The sequence below is a fragment of the Diceros bicornis genome, chromosome 20 (genome assembly GCF_020826845.1).
Source record: "Diceros bicornis minor isolate mBicDic1 chromosome 20, mDicBic1.mat.cur, whole genome shotgun sequence".
Classification (NCBI taxonomy): Eukaryota; Metazoa; Chordata; class Mammalia; order Perissodactyla; family Rhinocerotidae; genus Diceros; species Diceros bicornis.
The window spans coordinates 52,639,115-52,666,231 of NC_080759.1; the positions used below are offsets into that span (position 1 = coordinate 52,639,115).

At 38.9% G+C, this 27,117-nt stretch overlaps 1 protein-coding gene across 10 annotated transcripts in view; it reads left to right on the forward strand.

The window, feature by feature from the left end:
- The window catches only part of CTNND2 (catenin delta 2), an 892,220-nt gene that overhangs the window by 313,686 nt on the left and 551,417 nt on the right, over positions 1-27,117 (forward strand). For 9 of the 10 annotated variants that reach the window (XM_058564342.1, XM_058564335.1, XM_058564340.1 and 6 more), the window contains one exon: positions 21,079-21,191. In XM_058564342.1, coding sequence (XP_058420325.1) covers positions 21,079-21,191 — 113 coding nt within the window. Of the gene's footprint in view, positions 1-448; positions 542-21,078; positions 21,192-27,117 lie in introns of those variants that run through there. The other variant, XM_058564343.1, reaches the window with a different exon arrangement.

A 27,117-nucleotide genomic window follows, 5' to 3' on the forward strand; every position in this document is an offset into this window, starting at 1 on the left:
CCAATTGTTTCAGGCTTTGGAAGGTGGGGCAAACCTCCTATGTGGGTCTTTGAGAAGCACAAGTCTTCTGTAGCTGACAAGCCCTGCCGCCCACAGGTCCACACACACAGTCAACACAGTCCTGCCCCGTGTGAGCGCCCTGACCTCCCGAAGCGGACCCAGTCTCTCCACGGCGAGAGCCCCACACACTCTGCCACCGCCCCACACTCTCTACCTGCTCCTTGTGGACACCCTGCCCCGCTCAAGTCGGCTCAGTTGCCAGGCTGCAGAGAATCCAGTCACCAATCTATGCAGGCCCACATGTTGCCTGAGGGCTTATTGTTGGTTGGGGCCAGTCTCTGGGGTGGGCTGCCTGCCCTGGCTGAGCTGGATTAAATCGGTGCTCTAGGGCGTGCAGCAGACCCTGGGCTAGCAGGCCCCAGAGAACTCCAATGGCGTCTGTGTCAGCACGCCCACACCAGGCCACAACAATGGCCGCCGCCAATGTCCCAGTCCCTGGAGAGGTCTCACCCCTCTCCGAGATGCACTCAGGGCCTATTAGGTGAGTCTCTTGTCACCAAAGCACTGTGCACCTTTCTTTCTGGTGATTTTAGGATGCTTTCTGGAACGGGTGAGTTTGTGCGCGGGCCCTTTAAGAGCCAGTTTTAGTTTCTTTGTGAACCGGGTTTTCTGGGGGTACTCCCCAATGTTTTAGTAGCAGGCAAAGTCAGATATTATGCCGCTGGTCTGGATTGTGCTGGGTCCACAAAATGCCCACAGCAGGGGCGCTCCCCGCCTCAGCACCCTGCGCCTCCAGGGAGGCTGCGTACCTGTGAGCTGCTCCCGGTGACCGTGAAGCTGGCGGCTTGTGAAGGCGGCGTTTTTCCTCTCCAGAAGGGAGTTTCTCCCTCTTCTACCTCAGTTAGGATTGTCCGTTGTTGCAGGAGTTCCTCTTATCCAGTTTTCAGTTCTGTCTCAGGGGTAATTTTTCCAGGAGTAGTTGTAAATTGGCTGTGTCCACGGGAGGAGGTGAGCTCAGAGTCTGCCTACGCCGCCATCTTGACCTTGTCTCTCTCAGAGGGTTTCTTACTTGGAGTATGGAAGTAGATGAGATGGTGCATCACATTTGGTGAATGAAGAAAATCAGAATCATTGTTGAATATTAACCTTTTACTTAAGTCAAAACTTCCTGTCTAATTTGCCTGATATCCAGTCTGGCCCTACAACACTGCAATCAAACTGAACTCTAATTACTCCCTGAAACACAGACACACATTCAGTATTTGCCTAATTCTATGCCTTAACTCATGCTGTTCTTTCCACCTATGATGCTTTTCCTCCTTTCACATGGTCGGACAGTAACCTCCCATTGTTCATCTCAGATGCTACCTCTGCACGTGCCATTGTCCTTGACTTCTTCCATCTCCCCACCCCCTTCTATCTTACCTAACTGGATGTTGTCTTTGAAATTCATTTATATCTCTCTCATCACAATTTAGCATTTTACTTTGTATTCCAGTTAATTGTGTGCAGATTTCAGCTCTTTCGCTAGACTTAAAACTATCAACAGAATCTATATTAGAGTTCTCCAGAGATACAGAACCAGCAGGATATATAAATAGATGTATAAAAAGAGATTTATTATGAGGTCAGTGTCAGGCGATTACAGGGGTTGAGAAGTCCCACAATCTGCCAACTGTAAGCTGAGGCCCGGGAAAGCTGCTGCTTTAGTTCAGTACAAACTCAAAGATCTGAAAACCACAGGATTCAATGGTATAAGTTCTAGTCTAAGTCCAAAGGTCTGAGTCCAAAGTCCTGGAGAACCAGGAGTGCCAATGTCTGAGGCAGGAGAAGATGCATGTGCCAGCTCAAACAGAGAAAGCAAATTCTTCCTTCCTCTGTCTTTTGTTCTATTCAGGCTCTCAGTGGGTTGAATGATGCCCACCTGCATTGGTGAGACTGATCTTCTTAGTCTACTGATTCAAATGCCAAACTCTTCCAGAAATACCTCAAAGACATACTGAGAAATAATATTTTACCAACTGTCTGCCATCCCTTAGTTCAGTCAAGTTGACACATGAAATTGACCATCATAGGATCTATACCTGAACTAATTTTGTACCCATGCCTCTCCTATCTGTGTCATTCAGGACCTTGCAGAATGCTTTGCACATAAATATCTGTTTCCCTACTGTCATTTTATTCATTCATTCCATAAATGTTTATTTGGCATCTACTGTGTGGTAGGCGCTAGAGATTTGGATGAAAAAGGTAGCATTGTCTTTGCCTTGGAATCAAACATAATAAGAATAATACCTTCAAAATGATTGGGACTTGTGGTTTGCTGCTAGGCAAGTAAGCATGGATGGCTCAATCCCCACCTATGCTGTTAGTGAGAAGGTGATGTTCCCTTTGCATTCCTTTATGTACCAGAGAAATCTGGTATTGTAGTACTGAGGAGAAATTAAGCAACAATGTTTGCTTTTGTTGGGGAAAAATTTTGATTTCCAGAGCTCTAATGAGAGAACTCTCTAGGAATTTTGGAGCCACTGAAGAGACTTGAGATATCTCCTAGTCCTGAAAAACTGACAGACACTCAGCTCTCAAAGTGCTACCAGTAAAATTCATTAGAGGATTTTATGTTAGGAAAATGATAAATCATTGGGAAAATTGATTATTCTGCCATGAAAATGATATAGCATAAAAGCATATGAAAATGTCAGTTTTACAATTGAGTTCTTTTAAAATGTGAATTTCACAGTTTGGCAAGATGTTTGGGGGCTAGGTCATTAGAAAGCAAATATCTCCTGATGCTTTTCTCAAAATCAGAGAAGTGTTCTTCCTTGCTCTGAAAAGTCTTACATACATATCTTGGTGGCCAAGCAAAGGGAGAATATCTTTGAACATAAGAGTAACTGGGTTGTAATTAGCACACATAATATTTAATTGTAAATAAACAATAATCAAGTTTGGAAGAAAATGTGAAAGGATTAAGTTTTAGTTAATTTTTTAAGGTTATGTCTATAATTTCAAATTAATAACACTATATATTAACTTGCAAAATCTATGTTTTTGTATAAACAAAAGGAAAATATGAGTAGGAACAACCAATCAGATTTGCTCAGCACATTCAATTCCTCAAATTAATATCAAGACTCAAGAGAAACATCATGATGCTTGTTGTTAATAGATATTTCCTTTAATGTTGTAAAGTGTTGAGCCATTGAAGGGTTAAATTTTCAGAATGATTACTTTTTATCCTTAGAAAATAAGGAGTCACTGAAAGGTTCTAAGTAGATGAATAATGGAATCATGTGTGTTAAGTTTTTAAAGATAACTTTTGGCTATATTATGAAGAACAGATTGAAAGCAGGCATGAACAAAGGCAGACACTCTAATTAGGATAATGAGTTCAGGCCTCTGGGCAAGAGATATTGTTACCGCCCAACGTGGGGCCTTCTGCTCGCTGCCAGACATGCCAATAGTCAAGAGGCAAGGTGGTAGGAGAAAAAGGACTGTTTTGTTACAACCTGCTAGCAAGAGGGAAGATCGCCTACTCATGTCCAAAAGAACCATCTTAAGGGGACATGAAATCTTATAGCAGTTACATAGGCCATTGGGTTATTGGGGAGGGGGTTAGGAATGTTGAGCTTCTGGTGTTACAGACTGGGAGTCGCCACACCAGATCTGTCAGTTTTCCTTGATGATGGCTATTAGCATAGATTCTCTGTTCAGGGGTCATCACGTTCCTAAGGAACTCAAAAAACTAGTTATCATCTTATCGCAGCTGGGAGGTACACGCACAAGCAGGGGTCGTAAAATCTACAGAGCAGTTAGATCTCCTGAAGGGTGCATATCCAGCTGGGTTAGTTTGTCAGAGGTCATTCAAAGTTACAACAGAGTTTTTCTTTTCTACGATATGGCTTCTCTTATGTCAACCTTGTCTTGAGCCGGTATCAGTATTGGTCCCAGAATTGGAGTGGTGTCAGTGGAGATAGTGGAGAGATCAGAGAGCTAGAATTGGTGGTTAAGACTATTCTCAATTCCATCTTGAGTTTTCTTCCCACACCAAGCGCTTCTCTGACACCGGCTGGGTGTCCTGCAATGCAACTCAATTCTGACACTGTCTACCTGGAGATGAAGCGAATCTCACAGGTTAAGGGCTCAGTCTTACAAGACTTCCTGCAAACACACACTTCTGATTCCAGTGGCAAGTCCAGGTTGTCACCTTTGCTTCTAACCAACCATCTGGCTATAGACTGAAGGTTCCAGCGACCCACTCCTTGGGTTTGATTAATTTCCTAGAGCAGCTCACAGAACTCAGAGAAACATTTTACTTACTAGATTACTGGTTTATTATAAAAGGATATACCTCAGAAAGAGCCAGATGGAAAAGATGCACAGGGCAAAGTATGGGGAAAGGGCATGGAGCTTCTATACTCTCTCCTAGCACTCCACTCTCCCTGAATCTCCACGTGTTCACCAACCTGGGATCTCTCTCTGAACCATGTCGTTTTGGATTTTTATGGAGAATTCATTACATAGGCGCGATTGATTAAATCATTGGCCACTGGCAATTGATTCAACCTCCAGCCCATTTCCCCTCCCCAGAGGTCAGGGAGATGGGACTGAAAGTTCCAATCCTCTAATCACTTGGTTGGTTCTCCTGACAACCAGCACCCATCCCTAGGTGCTTTCCAAAAGTCACCTCATTAACATAACAAAAGACACCTTTGTCACCCTCATCACTTAGGAAATTCCAAGGGTTTTAGGAGCTTTGTGACAGAAAAGAGGATAAAGACCAACTATATATTTCTTACTATTGTCGACTCAAAATAACCAATAACCATTATACGGGTAAGAGAAATAAGGTGAGTTTTACTTGAGCCAGAATGAGGATTATAACCCCGGGAAGGCTTTAGAAAGCATTCCAGAGAAGCATGGTTTTCAGTAGAGTCATATCTTGTTAGAACAAAGGATGCACATTAAATGCACCCAGGATATATTTTCATCAAAGTTTCAAAGAGGTATTCAGTTGCAAATTAGCAGGTTAACATGACCCTGATGTTGGGAAAGGGGCTAATTTGGGTGTTACCAACAGGATATAGGCGGGAAAGTATGCATTCTTATCTTAAGAGAGTGCATTCTTTAATGGTTACACAGATGTACAATGTATGTTTGATATGCCATAAGTTAGGTTTTTTAGTTCAAGCCGAATCAGTTTTGAACCCAAATAGTTACCCCATATACCTCAATATGTGAAAATCTCTTGTCACTATAAATCACAATATCACGGGGTGGGGGGGGCCGGCCCCGTGGCTTAGTGGTTAAGTGCGCGTGCTCCGCTACTGGCCGCCTGGGGTTCGGATCCTGGGCGCGCACCGACGCACTGCTTCTCCGGCCATGCTGAGGCCGTGTCCCACATACAGCAACTAGAAGGGGGTGCAACTATGACATACAACTATCTACTGGGGCTTTGGGGGGTAAAAAAAAGGAGGAGGATTGGCAATAGATGTTAGCTCAGAGCTGGTCTTCCTCACCAAAAAGAGGAGGATTAGCACGGATGTTAGCTCAGGGCTGATCTTCCTCACCAAAAAAAAAAAAAAAAAAAAAAAGCACTTAAAAAAAAAAACAATACCATGGTGGTATTTAATGATTTTTTTTGTGTATCTGGAGAGGACAAAGTTCAGAATGATACACAAATTTGGGAATTAGGCAACTTGATGGTGTCATTTACTGAGATAGGAAAACAAAGCAATGCGAGCAGGTTTGCAGATTGAATGCTGTGATTTCAATTTTGGACATGAACTTCTGGATTCTCCAGAATGGATGTCAGTGGAGAGTTGGATATATACCATTTTTGGTTATTGAAGCTGTGGGAATGGATGAGATTATTCAGAGACAGTGTAAGAAAATAGAAATTTAAAATAATCCCAAGGAGAATGATAGTTTAAGAGAATATGAGACACCCATAGAGAATAAGGGCAGCCAGAGGTGGAAAGGAAAGCAAGAGAGGGGTGTATTGAAAACCATAAGAAGAGTTTGTTCCAGGAAGGAATGAGAGGCCAAAAAAATAAAATGCTGACAGTAGGTCAGGTAAAATACTGATGGTGTTTGGCGGTGAGAGCATATATAATTATTCCACTGGTGTGAATATTTAGCTATTTAAATTTCCACAAAGAGCATTGAGTGAGAAAGGATAAACATTGGCCTTTTGTCACTCAGACGTTTCTGTTCTGAATAGAATTATTCCTATAATTCAAGTTAATTATAGAAAAGACATATAAGAGGCTAGAGAGAGACAGCAATTCATGGAAAAAGATCATAGAAATTTTGTATTGGAAGTGCCACAAAAGTAATTTAAGCTCATCTTTTATATTTTATCAGATGTGTTAGTGAGTTTGCTCTATGCATATACACTATTGCACACTTTCTCATGTTGATCCAAACATTATTTGTTGAGGTCGTACATTAAATCAGCCACCCATCCATCCATTCATCATTTATTGAGTGCAGTCTGTGCTAGGTGAGAATAAGGTGACAATGCAAGGGCATGGTCCCTGCCATCAAGGCATGTATGTTCTAAGAGAGAAGACAGATGTGTAATTAAATGAATTTAGTACAGCATTGTTAGTGCTGAGAGTGGTGGTCATTTCTTCTGTGCAGGGAGAGTGAGGGTGAGGTCAGGAATGTACTCGTACAGAACAGGTGGTAATTAGGGAGTGTTGAGATTGTTGAGGTCACCATCAAATTGAAAGGCAAGGACATTTTCCCTAGACTTGAGGAACAGGGGAAGAGCAGGGAAGAGGAAGTGGATATTCGGAGCAGTGGATGCAGAGTGAGCACATGCAAAGTCCATTTGAGGGAATGCAAGTCATCAACCTTGGCTGAGCCTAGAGATCTGGTACTTCTTTCAGCCTTTAAATATTGGAAGGCTGGTTTCTCCACTAGTGTGTAAACACAGGCAAGGATGTTGAAGCTGAACTCCTCACCATCGTCATTGCCCTCATTAGGAGTTTCTGATTTTGGCAGTGGCTCTCCTAAAAGTTAAGGGCCATTATTAGAAAGAAATATTTCAGTTGTAGTGTGAACTTGAACAGTACAATGAGTATAATTCTTCCTATGATTGGACATAATAATTACAATATTTTATTTCTAGGAAGGAAAGGAGAACTACAGTAAAAGAGAGCATGAAATGGCGAGCTGTAGACATTCCTTATTAAGGAAATTTGTGTTATTATTTTGGCTACATTGTTCCTGGTTCTATAGCCTCCATTAAAACAGTGAGAATAAATAGTTGTAGAGGTTTGAGGCAATGGGGTTTTGAACAGTTTGAGTTAGACTGCTAGTTCTAGTCTCTGCTAATCTTTGGGGAAGCTACTTAACATCTTTAAATTTGAGATGTCTCAGAAAATAAAATACTTGCCTTATTGGGTTAGTGTGAGGAATGAATAAGTTAATGCATGTAAAGCATTTAGCAGAGTATGATATATGGTAAGTAAATACTTAAAATATTGACTGCCATTATTAGCGGCTATTGTCATAAATAAAATAGTCATCCCTAAGCAAGTATGGGCATAAAAATCACTAGTAGAAAATTTTCAAAATGTAAATGTCAGGGCCCCATCACCTGTAAGTTTTTATTCTCTAGTTCTGGATTATGTACCAGGCATTAAAAAAAAGTTCTAGAGATTATCATGCTGTAGTTAAGAGTCACCAATGTGGTAGTATCACTAAATTTTTTATCTGGATTTTTACATCATTTTAAACTACCAAGAAATGTGGCCTTCTTTATTTCATGGAGTGCTGCCATTTAGATGAATTAAATAAATTATGGTAAACATGCTTTATTTGGATAACAAGGCATTCAGCAAGAACAAAGCAGTTGGAATCCAACATATTGAAGGAATTGGTCAGAAAGAGGTTTTTCGTTATATTTTTATTTTATTGAAACAGTTCTGGAAAGATGCCTATGATTCCACTTCTGGATGCTGATTCCTGTCATGTGCTGTCTTGCTAGGTGACCCAGGATGACATCATGGTTGTTTAAAACATTAATCTGTCAGCTTTGTAAACTTCTGCAGACAGCTCTTTGCCATAGTTTTGGACTCATCAATGAGGTCTACATAGCTTTTCAGTTGACAGTGATTTGTTCCATTCCATCCTGACATTATGGCTTGTTCTTTCCAGATTTGTTGGACACTTTGCTATAGGCTTCCTGTTATTACCCTGTCATTTGTACTACTTTCCCTTCAGATTTGGTTTCACAATGTGTCTCAGTGGGATGAAATTAACATTGCCAAGAGTTTGTAGCTATGAAGTCAACTCATTCATGTGAAATGGGAATTAAAAGTGATGTGAGAGGGTCTGGCCCGGTGGCGCAAGTGGTTAAGTGCGTGCGCTCCGCTGGGGCGGCCCGGGGTTGGCAGGTTGGGATCCCGGGCGTGCACCGAGGCACCGCTTGTTGAGCCATGCTGTGGCGGCGTCCCATACAAAGTAGAGGAAGATGGGCATGGATGTTAGTCCAGGGCCAGTCTTCCTTAGCAAAAAAAGAGGAGGATTGGCAGATGTTAGCTCAGGGCCCATCTTCCTCACCAAAAAAAAAAAAGTGATGTGAGAAAAAAGGTTGCCCAGGATTACTTGATAATACAAATCCTTGATGGCTGCAGAGATGAGGGAACAAAAACTCGTCTACGCAATGGAAAGCTAGTCTTTCATGTTTCCTGCAGAGACTCAAGCCAGAGGACAGAGAACCTTTCCTGAGCTCTGATCCTCTCCCAGGTAGAAGAACATCTGAGGGCAACGTTTATACAATGATAATGACTATAATTCACTTTATAATAAAATATTTCAAAACACCTGAAGAGTCATTTTGCTCCAGGATTGCAAGCAGAGTCACTAAATCAGATTCCCTAAAATTATTGAATCTTAGAGTCAGAAGAGAAAAAGCAATGACCTTCCATTCTTTCATTTTACAGAGAACTAACATTGATTGTATTGACATTGGTGCTTCTAAGAACCAGGTCTCAACTGCAGACAGGATGGTCAAGACACAGGGGGAGTGAAAGCGATATGGAGGCTGTAGCAAGCTCTGGAGGAAATAGACGATGTGCTGAGACTCCAGCAAGAGGCAGGGAGATGTTAGGTAACAGGCAATCTTAGGCAGGGGGGAGGGAAGAGGTCAGGGTAGAGCAGAGATATATATCAGGTGGATGGCTCATCAGATAGGCCAAGCAACCGTCAAATGAAACCGGCAGCAGGTAGTGATATAGAATGGTATAGAGACGTAGGTCATTAGTCTCCAAGAAGGTCGAGTTGTTAACAAAATGCTCCTGTAAAGGTCCCGGGCCTAGACAATGATTGCTCTTTATCACCCAAGAATTTGCTCAAAATAAAACTAGGTATGGACCCAAATTCTAGAAATAGAGGTACAGCAGGAAAGTTGATGAAATCTTGAAATATCAAACTTCAGATATTCTTTACACATTCCTAACTTGGAACAAGACCAGCACCTGGGTATGGGATGTGGTTGTGCTTGGAAGGAAAGCAGGGGGACCAACCTGTGCAAATTAAAGTATTCTAGCTCAGGACGTTCTGCAGATGGTACAAAGACCAGGGGCATTTTAGGTTCAGCGTTACTCTGGTATGTCCTCCTTTGCTCTGAGGTTTCCAAGTTCTTTTAGAAAATGACCTGACCTCCAAATAAAGAAGGTGAATTCAGCCCTTGCATTAACCCCTGCTCCCTTGCCACCATGGCAATATGACTTTTGAAAAGGCATAACCCCATGAACCTATCAAATAGGTGAATAAAGAATCGTATTTTATCCAATTTGAGAGGTCATCAATTGTTAATACTTCATGTACTATGAAGAAAACAACATTTCTAATTAAACTATCACATGCTATCAAATGTAAGTCATCCCAGTTTGAGAGATAGTAAACCCAGAAATATTACAGTGTGAAAAAATGTGTCTTAGAACTGATAACATTTGATATACTTGATATAATTATCAAGTAGATAGAAAAAGAGGTAAATGACTCATCACACCCAAGAAAATGGAATTTTAAGCTGTAGGAGAAGTAAAAACATAGTCTAACTTAACAAGAAAAATCTTTCAAAGATTTGTAAGAGTGGGGACACGGGACACGAAGTACAGTTGCAAGCAAGAGAATCTGGCTGAAAATCTGTTTAAATATCCGTTCGACTCTCAAATCTCTGACCCCACCGCACACAGCTAGAGGACTGCTCTTGCTCTATACTGGTGAAGTCTAGAGATTTATTCTCTGGAGGGGATGAAATTAGAGTCTCTTAACTCAGCCCCACAAGGTAAAGTAGTAAAAGTGGGGTATTGAAAGTTGAGAGTGGGAGTAAATGAAATTTTACTTACCAAATTTTGAGCCCCTCCCCTTCACTCCGCCTCCAGCCTCTACCACTACAGGATTTTCCAAACCCTGAATGTTGATGCTCACCGCTGGAGCTTGCGAGAGTCTTCTCTGGGAGTTCTGCATGGACACACCCAGTGATTCTCCTGGAAAGTACAGCTAACAAGCCCCACTGATATCAAGAGTCTGATCAGCATTCTATCCCCACTCAGTAGGAGCAGACTGCCAAGGAACTTGAGATGTCTCAAAAAGCCTATAAGATGAAAGATAGATTCTAAAACAAACGGAAAATCATTATAAAATAGGAACTTTGCAGAGAGAAGAAATCATAACATTAACATCATTGAAAGAGAAGAGATGATTTCACATCCGTAAAAGAAATATCAGGTGAGAATTAAATGGAATATTCAGAGAACAAAAACCAAGTCTTAGAAATTATAAGTATAATAACAACAGTGAACCATTGTTAGAGACCTATATAATTAAATTGAGGAAACGTTCCAGAAAGTAAAATTAAAAGATAGAGAGATGAAAAACTGGAAGAGGAAAAAATTTAAAGAGGAAACTTAAGGAACTAATGGAGATTTTAGGATCTGACTGATGAGTTAATAAAACAAGAAAATTTTAAAAAACAAAAGGCAGAAAAGGATAAATTTTTTTCAATAGAATTATAGAATTGCCTAGAACTGAGCAATGTAAGTTGCTAGATTGAAAGGTCCCACTAAAGGTCCAGAAAATATCTAAAAATAGATTTATATCAAGATACGTCACAATAAAATTGTAGAACACTAGGGACCAAGAGAAGATGCAACAAGTTTTCTGGAAGAAAGGAAGGCAGATTTCATACAAAAATAATAAAAACTTAGAATGTTTCGCACTTCTCAACAGCAACAATGGGAGGCAGAAGATATTAAAGCACTATCTCAAAACTCTAAGGGAAAATTATTTCCAACTTAGAATTCTCCACTTCTGTACCCAGCCATAGGACTAAGTGTGAGAGTAGAATAAAAACATTAGACACGCAAAGTCTCAAAAAACTGCCTCCCATTCTCTCCCTCTCCAAAGACATTTTCCACCAGAAAAGGAAATAATGTAGGAAAATGAAGAGGATGACAGGTCCAGGAAAGAAGAAATCCCACATAAGAGAGGAACAGAGGAAATCCCTAGCATGGAGGTAAAGGAAGGTCCCAGAACAACAGCTGTACAAAGGGGGCAGCCAGGCCAGATTAGAGTAGGTTGGAAGGAACCAGATGAGATTTCCTCGGAAGATGAAACTGACATATGATTTCCTGTGTTTGATTGTGTTGAGAAAAGTTTATACAAATCGAGGGAAGTTTTTGGTTGGATTCATGGTAGGTACATAGACAACTGAACAAATGAGCATTAACAACAAAAAAGACAAGCTATTCACTTAGGAAAAACGAATTGTATATTGATGTTAAAGAAATAATACTATAAACAGCATTTACCTCATCATGTTTTTCCACCTAAAATTGCAGTTTGACTATGTGGGGAACATGGGAGAAGATGGGAGATGTGTATCTGTGTGATGGCAGATGGGGAGATGGAGATGAATCCTCATCTTCCATTGTGGGACATCAACTGATGAGGCCTATCGCTGAAAATTCAGGAGTAACTGTCGGAAAGTTAATAGAGATGGATATATAAATCAGACACAGAGTTAAAAGCGCTTACTTCTGAAGAAGAGGAAATGAGAAGGTAGGGGTTGCTGCTGTTTTTCAAGTAAACTTGACAAATATTTGACCCATTTCAATTTGTGGATATACCATTTAATTTAAAAAGAACAATGACAATATTTTTCCTTATACAGTTAGAAATATAGATGTCTATTAAATTATATATATAATTTTATATATTTATGTGTTTTATACTTTATATATTTTATATGTATATTCAAAGAGGCACTGATTAGAAGGAGGAGAAGCAAAGAAGAGGAAATTTAAACAAAAGAAACAGCACCTAGATAAACCTTTTAAAACCCTTTGAAATGTGTTGCATGTTTTTATTCTTACAGTTGATCAGCATACTGAATTCTGAGCATAACATGATTATGAAGAAACTTCATAGAACTATTGATTTTCTTGAAGTCCTACAGGAATATTCTCATATTCACTTGTGATCGTGAAATACTTTCTTTAAATAAAAATTATTTCATAACAAACAACTTGTCCATTCCCTTCCAGGAAGCTTGATACCAGGATCTTCTGTCATTCATTCATAAACATTTACCTAGTTCCAGTTATATATCAGGAATTTTGCTCACAGATAAAATGATAATTTAGGACCTAATCCCTTCCTTAAGAAATTCACAGTCTAGGAGGATACAAACACTTGAACAGATAATCATGATAAAATACATAAAATACAGAAAGTACAAGAACAAAGGTGTAAACTGATTAGCATTGGATCACAAGTAATAGTATTAGACACTCTTGAGGAGTGGAGAATAGAATAGCTGGCCATGAAAGGAACTTAGACCTTCTGTTGCTCATTATTGGATTTTCCTTTCTTATCTAACTTGACCCAGCAGGAGCAGCAAGTTTTCTTTGAGGCCTCATTAAGGAGAACCCTGGAGGCTTCACTGCCATGGCTAAACCTATCAAATCCCATGCTCCTTTCTACTCTTCTCCCTCATGCCTACCTCTGTTCCGTTAGCATACACGAAGACTTTGCACAGGACCACCGCTTTGTCTCTGGGCGGGTGCCTGTCATCAATATACTTTTCTCCTACAGGAAGGGAGATTGATAAAGAAGCTTGATGCCTGAGCATGTGTAGTCCACACACAGTCTCAGGATATGTTTTGGGTCCACCTTCCCACTTTTTCTAGCTGACATGGTCACTTTAAATCCTAAATCATTGGATTCTAGCAACCAGATCTACCCCATATAAAACACCTTGTCTTCCACTATCTAGCATCTCATCCATTGTCTCCATTCTCCACTTCTGTCCAGTACTTTCCATCTTCTCATATTAGTAAAATCGTGGCCAATCTATCCTTACTTAATTCACTATTCAGTCTAAAGTCTTCTACTTCCTCAAATCTAGCTTGGATGATCCCAGCTTATACCATGCCACAATGTTAAATAAAATATTTATTTGAAGGAATTAATGAAACTATGAGTATGTGTTTTCTGATTTCAGTTTTTATACTGAGTTAGCTAAGCCCCCTCAAGAGACTTTATATGCTTTTATCCATTTAAAAACATGCAATAAACTCCATTTAGTTAAGCCAAATTAATTATTAATTTAGACTCTTTAGGAAAAAGTTGTAAAGCTATATGATAATTTTTCTTATAATCCTAATGTTTTATCTGACTCAACGATGTGCTATTATTCTAGGAGTGAAAATCATTTAAATCTGGCTGTTAGTAAATTTTAATGAACTTTGGCATCATATATCTGCTACTTTTATAAATTTTTATGATCTCTAAAACATAATTTCCATTTAGTGGGGAGATTTAGGTTCTCTAACACTACTTTTATTTTTCTTAAAACTTCCTTTACCACAAGGTGTCTTCTCTAATCCACACACTATTCTTAATTTCCATGAAATCCTAATTTCTCTGGAAGGTTTCTGAACCATGTTTTGGCAGTATTTTTTTTTTTTTAACAATTTCATTTAAGTATGATTGATATACAAAAAACTGCCTATATTTAATATATACCACTTAATGAGTTCGGACAGATACATACACCCACAATACCATCACCACAATCAAGGTAATAAATATATCCATCACTTCCAAAAGTTTCCTTGTGTCCCTTTGCTTTTTTTCTTTTGGTGATAAGAACACTTAATATGAGATCTACCCTCTTAACAAATTTTTTTTTTTTTGTGAGGAAGATCAGCCCTGAGCTAACATCATGCTAATCCTCCTCTTTTTGCTGAAGAAGACCCGCTCTGAGCTAACATCTATCACCAATACTCCTCCTTTTTTTTTTTTTGCCCCAAAGCACCAGTAGATAGTTGTATGTCATAGTTGCACATCCTTCTAGTTGCTGTATGTGGGACGCGGCCTCACCATGGCCGGAGAAGTGGTGCATCAGTGCACGCCCGGGATCCGAACCCGGGCTGGCGGTAGCGAGGCACGCGCACTTAACCACTAAGCCACGGGCCCGGCCCTTAACAAATTTTTAAGTACACAGCACAGTGTTGTTAACTGTAGACATTCTGTTGTATGACAGATCTCTAGAACTTGTTCATCTTAAATAACTGAAACTTTTTACCCATTTAACAACAAACTCCCCATTTGCCCCACTCCCTAGCCCATGGCAACCACTATCCTATTTTCTGCTTCTTGTAAGTTTGACTATTTTAGATACCTTGTATAAGTGGAATCATGCAATTTTTGTCCTAACTGACTTATTTCACTTAGCATAATGTCTTTCAGGTCCTTCCACGTTGTCGCAAATGTTACAATTTCCTTCTTTTCTAAGGCTGAATAACATTCCAGTGTATGGTTATACCACATTTTCTTTATCCATTTGTCTGTTGGACATTTAAATTGTTTCCATGTCTTGGCTATTGTGAATAATGCTATAATGAACATGGCAGTGCAGATATCTCTTCTAGATCCTGATTTCAATTCTTTTGGATATATACCCAAGAGTGGGATTGCTAGATCATATAGTAGTTCTATTTTTAATTTTTTGAGGAACCTCCATTCTGTTTTACATAGTGGTTGCACCATTTTACGTTTCCACCAACATTGCCCAAGGGTTCCAGTTTCTCCACATCCTTGCCAATAATTATCTGTTTTTTTTAATATATAATAACCATCCTAGCAGGTGTGAGGTGATTTTGATTTTGCATTTCCCTGATGATTAGTGGTGTCGAGCACCTTTTTATATACGTGCCATCCATTTGTATGTCTTCTTTGGAGAAATGTCTATGCAAGCACCTTGCCCATTTTTAAATTTTTGCTTGTTTGTTTTTACTTTTGAGTTGTATGAGTTCCTTATGTATTTTGGAAATTAACTCCTTTAAATATTCTTTCCCCTTCCATGGGTTACCTTTTCACTCTGTTGGCTGTTTCCTTTGTAGAAAGGAAAGGAAGCTTCTTAGTTTGATGTAGTTCTACTTGTCCATTTTTGCTTTTGTTTCCTGTGCTCTTGGAGTCATATCCCTTTTCATACTCTGATTTACATCACCACTTCTCCACTGAAACTGCCCAGAAGGCCGTACTAGTGGTTTTTTGACCTGTGATTATTCTTCCATTTTATTGGCTTCTCTTGTTCCTTCTGCTCTCCAAATTCAGATAACCTTCAAAGATCTTTCTTCACTCTTCTTCTCATATTTCTTTATAGTCTCACCTTCACTGAATTAATTTAATACCACATATTCACTTTGAAACAGTATTACAAATTTCGCTAAATATATCCACACACTTTTATTTTTCCAATTGATTTCTTGGATACCCACCTGGGCTTATTAGCAACATCCCCCTCTTGAATGCTTTTCCATGTCAAAGTCTTTAAGAAGCCTAGGGAATTATTCAGTCCTGAGAAGTCTGTCCTCTTCAAACATCAACCTGAATTAAAACTGGAGAATGTCGTCTTTTCATGCACACCACGGTTTACGTACTCCTCAAGGAACAAGGAAGTTTCTCTTCATCTAAAATCCTAGAAGCTCATTCACTGTTGTGACGATGCCCTAGAGGATACTGTGGAGCCTTTAGGCCACAGGAGCACCTGCAGTTGGACAATCTCAATTGCAGCTCTTCTAGTTCCCAATTCCAAGGTCAGTTTTCAATTCCAAGCATAAAACCGCAAGAGGACCAGCTTAGGTCCTGAGGGTTCCTGCCCCCAAGGATGTGCTGTGGCAAACACAGCCCTCCCTATGAGCCTCAGTCCTTTAGGTTAGGGTAAGGTAGGAAATGGCTGAGTAAGGCATGTCAGAACCTGGTCTCCAGAGTTCATAGAAATAAAGATTATTTAAATAATGAGTCTTAATATGAATGCTAATGATCTTCCTATTTTACATTGGCATCATATGTCCTCTATGTTAATGGACTGCTATGGTTTCTAAAACAAAAGAATTGAAAATATTGGGACTATTTAGTCCATCCCATATTAATGAATTCCTTCAACATCCCCCTTCTCTATGTCCAGTTCTCCTAAAATACCATCCTTGATCTCGTTTTCTTTCCTACTTTTGAAGGAAGAATTTCTTTCCTGACCAAGGCTAATCCTTTCACCTTATTTACCTTAACATTTTTGTAAAGTGAAGAAAAAACAGAACCTAGGAAAAAGCAGTTTGATGCTGTTTACACAAGGTAATACATGTCAAGCACTGAGCTCAGTGCAGATACATTCATTTAACAGATATTTATTGAGCACGTACTGTGTGCCAGGACTGCTCTAGACACTAGACACAGTGGCAACCCAGCAGGGAAAGTCTCCACCTGATATGCTGTCCTAGTAATGAAGCTCTCAATAGTAAGTGCTGAATAAAAATTTTAGCCTCCAATTTTATTATGTTTTGTGTTATTATATCAATAAAATATAGAATTTTAGATGAAGAGGAGAAACTTCCTTGTTCCTTGAGGACCTTGACATTTACTATGTACTCCTTAGTGAAGCAAAAGAGGGAAAATTCACTTAATTACTTGCTTGTTTCATATACATGAAGAAAAGTAAACATTTATTGAATGGACGTTTTAAAAAGGCAATACGCTGATTCAGTTTCCTTAATAAAGAAAATGTCAATTCGATTAAAAAATCATCGTGCAAATAAAAGCAACAAGTAACCCAAAGTAGCCTCTATTTTTAATACCCTAGTTTTGAACAACATTAAAGAAAATGTATAAAAACTTGAGTACTTAGCTGGTTAGTAGTGCATTTAGTGTGCATTTTTAAATACAGTGGAAACTATGTATTTACAAATCAAGCATGGGGGGATATATTGTTAATTCTTGAAAAACTTCCAGTTTTCAGCCGAGATAAAGTAAGAGGGCCCAGAAATACCTTCCTACCTGAAAGAGCAACAAAAAAAACATACAGACAAAAAATATGAAACACCAGTTTTCAAGACACTGAACTTCAGGCAATGAAGGACCGTGATTCTTAAGAGATACCAAGCGAATAAGGTGAGCCCTACAATTTCCCAGCTTACTGCCTTGAGAGAGTTTTCCCACAACAGTGTAGAAGAGCACTGAGGACTCCCTGAGCTGGGGAGACAGAGCTGAGAGTCCAGGGAGGTAAAGATGGCTAGAATTTGCAGGGCAAATTAGGAGAAAGGTGATCACTGCTCAGAGAGAGAACTTTTGATATCTGCAGAGGGTCCCCTTCTACTATTTAGCAGAGAGCTGAGCAGCCACGTATTTAAGGAAACCACCAGGGAGCAGGGAAAGAACCATCTGCAAGGATGGGAGGAAATAGTAGCTGGTGCTCACACCAGAGCCAGGAATATATGCTTATACCCATCAACCAAGCTGGGAAACCCCTTAATTCGTACAACATAGAGTACTCAGAAGGTTCTGCCTAGGGAGTGTAGAGTAATTAGCCCTAGACTAAATGCTATTCTGTTGCCTCTATCGAATTTAAATACAAGACTCAAATGTATCACGTTGCTTCCAAGTAACTTAACTGTGCCCTAGAACAGAGCTTAAGATATTTGTAGGGATATGAAGATACCCAGAACACGACAAGATAAACTTCAAAATGTTTTATGTTCCGTCAAAGATCACTGTGACACATGCAGAGGAGAAATATGGCTCATACTAAGAAGGAAAATCAATCAGTTATAACTGACACAGTTGCTAGAATTAGCTAATCAAGACATTAAAACAATTTTATGTGTGTATTCCATATGTTCAAAAAGTTAAATAGAGACATTGAGGATATAAAAAAGACTCAAATGAAACTTTTAGAGATATATGATTTATCAATGTCTGAGATAAAAGTACACTTGATGGGATTGAGGGTAGATTAGACATTGCAGAAGAAAAGATTGGTTAAGTCGAAGACACCAATAGAAACTATCCAAAATGAAACACAAAGAGAGAAAAAAAGAATTTTTAAAATGGAAAAGAATTCATGAACTGTGGGATAATTCTAAGTGACTTAATATACACTTAATTGTAGTCACGGAAGGAGAGGAGATAGTGGTGAAGAGAAAAAGTTTTTTGAAGAGTTAATGGCTGAAAAATTTCCAAATTTGATGGAAACTATAAATTAACAGATCCAAGAAGCCCAATGACCACGAAGCATAAGATCCATGAAGAAAAGTACATCAAGGAACTTTCCATCAAGTTGTTCAGCACCAGTGATAAAGAGAAAATCTTAAAAGGAGGCAGAGGAAAAAAGACACTGTATATACAAAGAAACGAAGACAAGGAATGCCATACTTTTTTTTTTGTCAGGTACAATGCAAATGAGAGGACAGTGGAGCAAAAATACCTTTCAAAAATGAGGGCAAAATAAAGATTGTTGTTAGGTATGTAAAGCCAAAAGAATTCATCATCAAAAGAACCACATAAAAAGAAATACTAAAGGGAGTCTTTCAGATAGAAGGAAAATTATGCCAGATGGAAATATAGATCTGCACAGAGTGATAAAGAGCACTGGGAATTGTGACTATATGTTTAGAAGGCAGCTTGCATGAAAAAGTGTCTCCTGTCACCTCCTTCCTGTAAAACTGATGTGAAGAAAACATATAGTGAGACCACAGCCTTCAGCAAGCACACCCAAGAGCAATGTCTGTTCTAGTAGAAGCCCAAGAAGGTTTATGAATCCTGACTCAGATTTCTGCTCTGTCTTGCCATATTTGACTACTTGTAATATATGCAAACATGCAGCAAATTAAAGTACTTTAGATAATACAAATAATGAATTTCCATCTACCTGTGAGCAGTTCTATATGATCTTTAAGTATTACGTTTTTAAGGTGTTATCAACTCAAAGGTATGAGGTGATTTCCTGTTACACAGACAGATTTAAGATAAAATATATTATAAAGCCTGGAAATGAAAAACGTCCTAGAACTTACATATTTTTGTAGAAAGGAACTGCCAAAAAAAAAAAAAAAAGGCAGTAGAACTTGCAGGGAATAGAAGGGAAGGTTTGATGCACAAAATGCATTCACCAGAGGTCTTGGTGTTCATTCCTTACGAATAATCTATACTGTCCTTCAGAATATATAAGAATAAAAATTTGAGCTCCAACAACAACACGCTTCCTCAGTTTTAGCATTTTAAAGGGAAAAGTTCAGCTCTCATTTGTAAAGTGTCTCTCACTTAGATCCCCGAAATAATGTCAACAGGAAAAAAAAATCTGCTCTTGTGGAAAAGAGCAAGGGTATTATTAATATATATAGAAGACACACCAGATCCTACTTTTTAAAGGTCTCACCCAAGAGTGTCCCTGGGTAGCACATACAATAAACTCATCTTTTCCGGGAAGACAGATCCCTGCAATATTGGGAGTTTTAATTCTAAACTGACCGCTTCCTTATTCTGCAGTATTTTTCAGCATTCCTGTTTTCCCACCCCAAAACATAACTGTGCAGATAATTTGTCCTTTAAAAGAGGTTAAATGTGATGTTATAAAACCTTTTCTAGAAATTTTTAGTTAAAATACATGATTTGCTATAACTATGTTTATTAAAAAACTTAAGTGTATGGAAAAATAAAATATAAAGATTAAAATATGGTACAAAAATCCTGTAGTTGGAACAGCTAAGATCCTTAGTGTACTGATTGAACCCTTTTTCTTTAAAGTTAATCCTTTAACAGGATTTCAGACGGCTCCATAGGAGCATTTTTCATTGGTTCAACTGGCTATTTCTTCTTCTTCTTCTTATTTTTTGGTGAGGAAGATTGGCCCTGAGCTAACACCTGTTGCCAATCCTCCTCTTTTTGCTTGAGGAAGATTGACCCTGACCTAACATCGATGCCAGTCTTCCTCTATTTTGTGTGCGGGTCGCTGCCACAGCATGGCTTGATGAGTAGTGTAGGTCCGCACCTGGAATCCGAACTGGTGAATCCTGGGCTGCCAAAGTGGAGTGTGCTGAACTTAACCACTATGCCATTGGGCCGGCCCCTCAACTGGCTATTTTTTAAGGTGATATAGCAAATATCTCAAAGGGTATTAGTGATTAGACTGTGTAGAATCAGTATCCCTGCCGTTCTGCTGGAATTTAAAGCATTAAGAAGTGTGGATTTGAGCATTATTTTTCTTCAGCCTACAGTATGTAATACGAGAATCAAATTAGGATATAGAGGCAGCTAGAAGACCAATAGGGAATAAACACAATATTCCAAATGATAGAAAAATGAATTGTTTCTTTATTAAATGTTACACTTTTGGTGACAGGAGTAGTAATATCTGTTGGGCACTGGCCATCTGCCAAACATGGCGGGGGTAATTTTTCAAGGACAATGTCTCATTTAATCCTCACCTCAACTTTATGAAATAAGTATTGTAAACTCATTTTACAGATGATGAAACTGATATTTACAAAGATTAAATAACTTATTCAAGGCCCTGCAGCCGGTGGGTCCCAGGACTATGGTCTAAGCTCAGATCTGTCTCAACTGCAGATCTTTCTCTGATTCCGCATCAACATCCTCCACTTCTCAAATTTGACATCTTGGTAAATCAGATTTTTTCCACTCCACCATCCTGTCATTTTGAGCTGAATTCCACTTTTCAAATAGAAGATAGAATTAATCTTTTTGGTGGTTTTATTTCAGGAATTACAGTTTGAAAGACTGACCCGAGAGCTGGAGGCAGAACGCCAGATCGTAGCCAGCCAACTGGAGCGATGCAAGCTTGGATCAGAGACGGGCAGCATGAGCAGCATCAGGTACTGGGCACACTGCTCTTCGCAGGTCTGTGCTTTGAGTTGCCAGTGAAAGTCAATTGTGGTGTTTATCTTCTCCTTACAAACCTGGCAGTGGAGTTGGAACATTCAGTCAGATGTTGGAAAGGAATTATAACCGACCTGATTTAAGATGTTCAAAAGGTATCCTAAATGGCCTGATTTGTACTTGAAACTCTTTTAACAAAATTAACGCCTGCCCTGAATGCAAATTATGCAAATTTTACACAAAGGGAGGCTTTGTATTCACTTAACTTGCTGGAAATCAGGAGATGCCATATCACAATCTCCCAGTTTGGATTTTTTTTTTTTTTTTTTGGTAAATGATCCAGAGTTGCAGTTTCCAGAAATGAAAGAAAGAACATTTTGATGTAACCTATATTGTTTGCTAATATATTATGCTAAATTATGAAATTGCTCCTCAAATATCAACCACACTTGCAATTCCCCATGCGTAAAAATATTTCAAATTCGTAGATAGAACGATTATTCATTTGGCGTCAGTTTGTGATTATGAAATGTTTAAAAAACAAAACAAAACAAAACTTAGTCACTTGACCACACAATAAATTATCTGCCTCAGGACCATGTTTTCACATTTAAAAATATAAATGTGTGTGACTGTGTGTTAGTGTGTGACTGCGTGTGTGAAAGAAACATAAATAAGACTCTACAAGATTTAGCTTTCATTTCCCAAAAATGCGTTGTACTTTCCGTCATCTTGTTCTGTTGTGTTTCTGACACTCTATACTTTTAGGGAAGTGTCTTAGTTAAGGAAACGAAAGCTGCTGGCGCAAATAAACTCCAACATTATGGTGACTTAACACGATAGAAGTTTGTCTCTTATTCTTGCAACAGATAGAGGCGGAGGATGCTGGTCAGGGGCTGCTTCTCAGCTTCCCCTCCATGCAGTGATTAAGGTCTCAGCTTCTTTCTTGAGAGCCCTGCCATCCCCTGTGGCCTCATCGTCAATTGCATTGTCAATTGCATCTCTGCACCTGCAGTCCATTTGTGAGAACCAGTCACGTGGCCTCTCATAGATGGAAGTGGGGTAAGGATTCTTAGACCTAAGGTCTACAGCCACTCTGATCAGGAAGCAGGAGCATGAGTGTGGTGGTCTCTTAGCTGCCTGCCGCCACAAAAGAATGAAAACATCATTGTACCCATTGCTCTAAAACGTTTTATCATTGTAAGAGTAAATTTGTAGTTGGAATGTTTCCTATTAGAGACATCTGCCATTGGTCTTTTAATATTGTTCTTTGTCAAACAGTCGTAAACCTTTAAATGGAAATCATTGCACCTCTTGTTTTAGACTAGATTACTTAGATGGAATATCATTTTCAATTGCAAAGCCTTATTTAGGATATGTGGAAGCATATCTGCTTTTGTATCCAAGTACCTAGCCTAGAAGTAGCTGCAAATAGGTACATTGTGATCTCTTAAACTCATCACAGACTTGTCTGAACTCTCAAATGAACCAAAGCAGGATGGACAAGAAAAAGGAAAAGTGAATTGTATCCACTTAAAATTGTTTACAGAAGGTTGACTGGTTGAAGGTGGTGAATCTAAGGTAGGAAGAAAAATAATATTTGTAAGTGTATATTTGACTTAGTACATGTAGTCATACCTATTTGAAGAGCTTTTTGTTAATGGCAAACATAGCTAAGACTGTCAGGTGTTTTAGGTCCATACACACCATTAAACGACATCTATTTTGCTTTGAAACCCATTGTTTCACTATTGGTCAGATTACCTTTTCAATGCGTATTCCTAATCTTTCTGTGATATTTTTGCATACTATACATCTTTCATTTTGTTTTACCCACTCCCAGCCGCTGGTAGGAGCAGGTCTGTGGGACCATGTTGTATGCTGTGCCTCAATTCCCAACTTCTGATTGGATTAGAAATGGATATCTGACCCAAGAGTGATTCATCCAGTGACCAGCCTGTGAGAAATTGGGCTCTTACTCTTGAGAATGTGAAATAAGTGACCCCAAATCTGTGACATCCAGTGGTGGGTGCTAGTGAGTGTTGGCCAAATGGATTGTGTTCTAGTGTGGGAATCAGTGGTGACAGAGAGCAGTCCAACAGAGAGCAGTCCAACAGAAAGAGACCATATTGTTCCTGAAAGTCAAAGAGACTATTAGTTATCATTAGGACTGGCTTCATTTCAGATGTTGCGTCTATGAGATTATTTTCCTGGTTTCTTTTCTTAGGTCCAAAGTGTCTTGAATAGAACACGTCACTGAATTACCAAAGAAGACAGAAAAATTATCCCATGACAACTTTGGTTCTTTACACCATATCTTGTATCCCTAGCTCAGCCCATGACTCATAATCAACAATTCTGCATTAAATTTGTATTAAATAATGGTGTTGAGTGCACATGACACTGCCTGATTATTTCCCCTTGTCGTATAGCTATATCATATCAGTATTCATCAAGCTCAATTATTTTGTATTTTGGAACTCTCATATGAATCTGCATTTGAATAATACAAGCAATTTACTGATATTCACTGGAGAAAAACCAATACGTAGCTTCCACTGTTCTTTTTTTGTCATAACCTAGTTGTTTGCTGGGCTTCAGAAATGCACCTTTTGAAATTCAAGTCTTTGTTAAGGGTGATAGACTAACCTAGTTAGCACAACAAAAGGGACATTTAAAACTTAAAAAAAAATAGAATATAAACAATTTTTTAAAAAGGAGAACAGGTAAAGAATTCTGTGATAATTTAGATGTTGTTTCATACTTCCCTTGGGAGGGATAAGAGAGTTTCTTAGAGGAAATGAAACAAAATTGAATTTTTTCAGACTTTTATATGAATGGTGAAAATGACTAATAAATATAGTTTGGTTTTCCTCTGACTTTAATGGTGATAGGAAATAGCTCCTTCTAATTCCTAAGACCTCTTTCTAGGTCGTCACATCAATAGTTTAAACTTATTGAAAAATGTTATTAGTATGCATTTATAGCAGTCAACTTTATAGTAGTCAATCAAATCATAAATGAAAACACTGAAAATTTGGAGAAGGGAGAATCTGGAGTTATTTGCTGTTGCAGCACGTGAGCTTCTGCATCCAAGTATATAAGGGTATAAGTAGTTACAAATAGGAACATTATGATCTCTTAAACTCTTCACAGACTTTTCTAAACATCCAAATGCATATCATAGCTTCCAGAATTCAGATCAATTAGTAGTTATCTAAGTGTTATCAATCTTATACAAAGGAATTATTGGTGCTTCTTATGGTAGCTACAGTTCTACCATGTACTTTATCTCCTTCCTATTTTGGTTTTCCTCACTCTGTATCCAGGCAAAACCTTTCCAAGCTGTTGGATCCTTCTCCCTTCCTACATCTAGAGAGTTTGGTTCTGTACCTTCTCCCTGATTCCTCAAAACCATCCAGACCAGAGGCAAGAACATTATTTATGCCCTTTGATGATGCCCTTTATTTAGAGTCATGATCAAATCCCTCCTGCTAGCAGCCCACTCCCACCCACTGGCTCATGCCCATCCCTCAGGCCAAGGCCTTTCAATGAGATCTTGGTCTGGCAACCCAGTGAGCCATCCAGTACTTTCCAGGCTGGGGGCCCTGTGTTGCTATTGTAAGCCCCATGGTCTGAGGACCTGCCTGTATCCAGGCCTTGTCATAATCTCCATAGACCCCCATAATAACATTCTAACTCATTTTTCTGCCTGCAGTCTGCCCAAATCTGTCCTCCACATGGTGTGAGATTGATCTGTATAATACATAAATCAGAACCATGTCTGAGAAGCACCCTTTCCCACTTCTGCAGTGCCGTAAATACACCACTCTTTCCCATCTCAGTGCTTATGATCATGTGATCCCTTCTACCTAGAACATCCTTCCTCTTTGGCCTGGTCACCTCCTCCTGTGGATGCAAGTTACCCAGCTGAGGCTTGCACTCTTATGAATGTCTTCTTGATCAGTCCAAACTGGGCCAAGTGTCTCTTCCTTGGTAGTCATTAGAACTTAAAGCATTGGAGATGAGACTCTGTTGACCCTTCTAGAAGTTGCCTGTCGAAGAATGTTTTAACCTTCAGTCAAAGGATGTGTGGGGATTTTCTCAAGTGCTACTGAAAATTTAAGGACTACAAAATAGATGTCTAATCATACCTCTTGATCCCACAGGCAGCGAGAACATAATGGGAGAGAAATGGAATTCAAATCATAGTTAGACCTATCTTATGGACTCCTCCTGAGGGAAACCTGACTCTTGAAAGACTGATGATGATGCTGATGCTTTACGTCATTGGTCTAGAGCTCAGAAACAAAAGAAATCAAAATTTCAAAGCTAGAGAGATTTGACACAGGATAAATTCTCCGTTGCTAGCTTTAAAGATGGAAGGGGCTGTGTAGCTAGCAAGACACATGACTTCTAGATGCTGAGAGTGTCCCCAACTGACAGCCAGCAAGGAGAAGAGGACCTTAGTCCTAGAACCAAGAGGAGTTGAAATCAGCTCACAGCTTGAAAGAAGTTGGAAGCAGATTATTCTCCAGAACCTCCAGAAAGGAAAGTAGCCCAGCAGAAACTCTGACGATAACCTTGTAAGACCCTCAACAGAGAACCCCACCATGCCATGCCTGAAGTTTATAAATATACAAAACTGTTAGCTAAAAAAATAGATGTTGTTTTAAGCCTCTCAGTTGGTGGTAATTGGTTATGCAGTAATAGAAAACAAATACAATGCTTTTCAATTGCTCTTGTAGAAATATATTACAACATGCTGAATTATGAAAGTGTTTTAGAGAAAATAAATTTTATTCTGTGACCATCTATATGTGATTCAAAAGTTTAAAATTTGTATAGCCGATTTTATTTTTCATGCATATATGCATGCATTTGGATTCACATATTAAAATAATCTGTAGCTTTGATTCTAAGATGTGGTGGTATTTGAATGTGGAGTAGAGTCATTATTTACTGCCGAGTAGGACAACTAAATAAAGCAATCATCTTTAGCCTCGCCATTTTTATAGTATAGATACGCAAGACTCTGATTGGAGTTATGTATAGTTAAAGAGACAAAATGTAATATATATATATATATATATATATATAATTGCTTGCTCCACATAAGAAGATGCTCTTTCTTTCCCACAGATGAACTCTCTAATTTCTTGCAAACAAGTTTCCATGAAAGTCTGCCATATGTTTGGAGAGTGGAATACAAAAAGAATTAATGTTATAAATGTTATCAAAGGTCATTCTCTTTATTAACTAACTTCTGTGAGCCCAAATGCCAACAATTCTATAAATAGAGTCTAAAAATCTTTTCCATACCTACAAAGAAGTCAGGCTTATTTTAGAGAAAATATTGGTTGCTGGTTAAATTAGTTAGCAGTAAAGTTTCAAACTTTTGCTCAGATCTCCACGTAGATCTCTTTCTCCACCAGAAAGAGCAGGAACATTTATCACTGTTGCTCCTTTAACCAAGAAGCACTTATTCCTGTAGTCCTCTTCTTTTTTCCCTGGCCATCAGCCCTTTGAGCCTTTTCCATCCTGCCTAGAGTCCAAGGTCACTATTCCGAGCTATCTCTATATAATGCCCCAGTGTCCTTTGAACTCCCAATCCTGCAGTAAAATTTACAACCTGAGTTAAAACTGCTGCCTCCGCCCCCTCTACACTGAGACTTTGCTGAGCCTTCTCAACCACTAGAAGTAGGTGCTGTCCCTCCTGTTTTCTCTAGTCTCTAAGTAATTCCCCGAGGGCAAGGACTAGGAGTATATACAAAAGCAGTGGCCAGCACAGCATAACTGTCAATCAATGCTGAATGAATAAATGAAGGAATGAGTATGCAGTACTTTTATTGCTGTTTGTATTGTCATCACTGTTGTTTTGGCAAAATCACCAGTCTTATTAATCTATAAATATTTCCATCT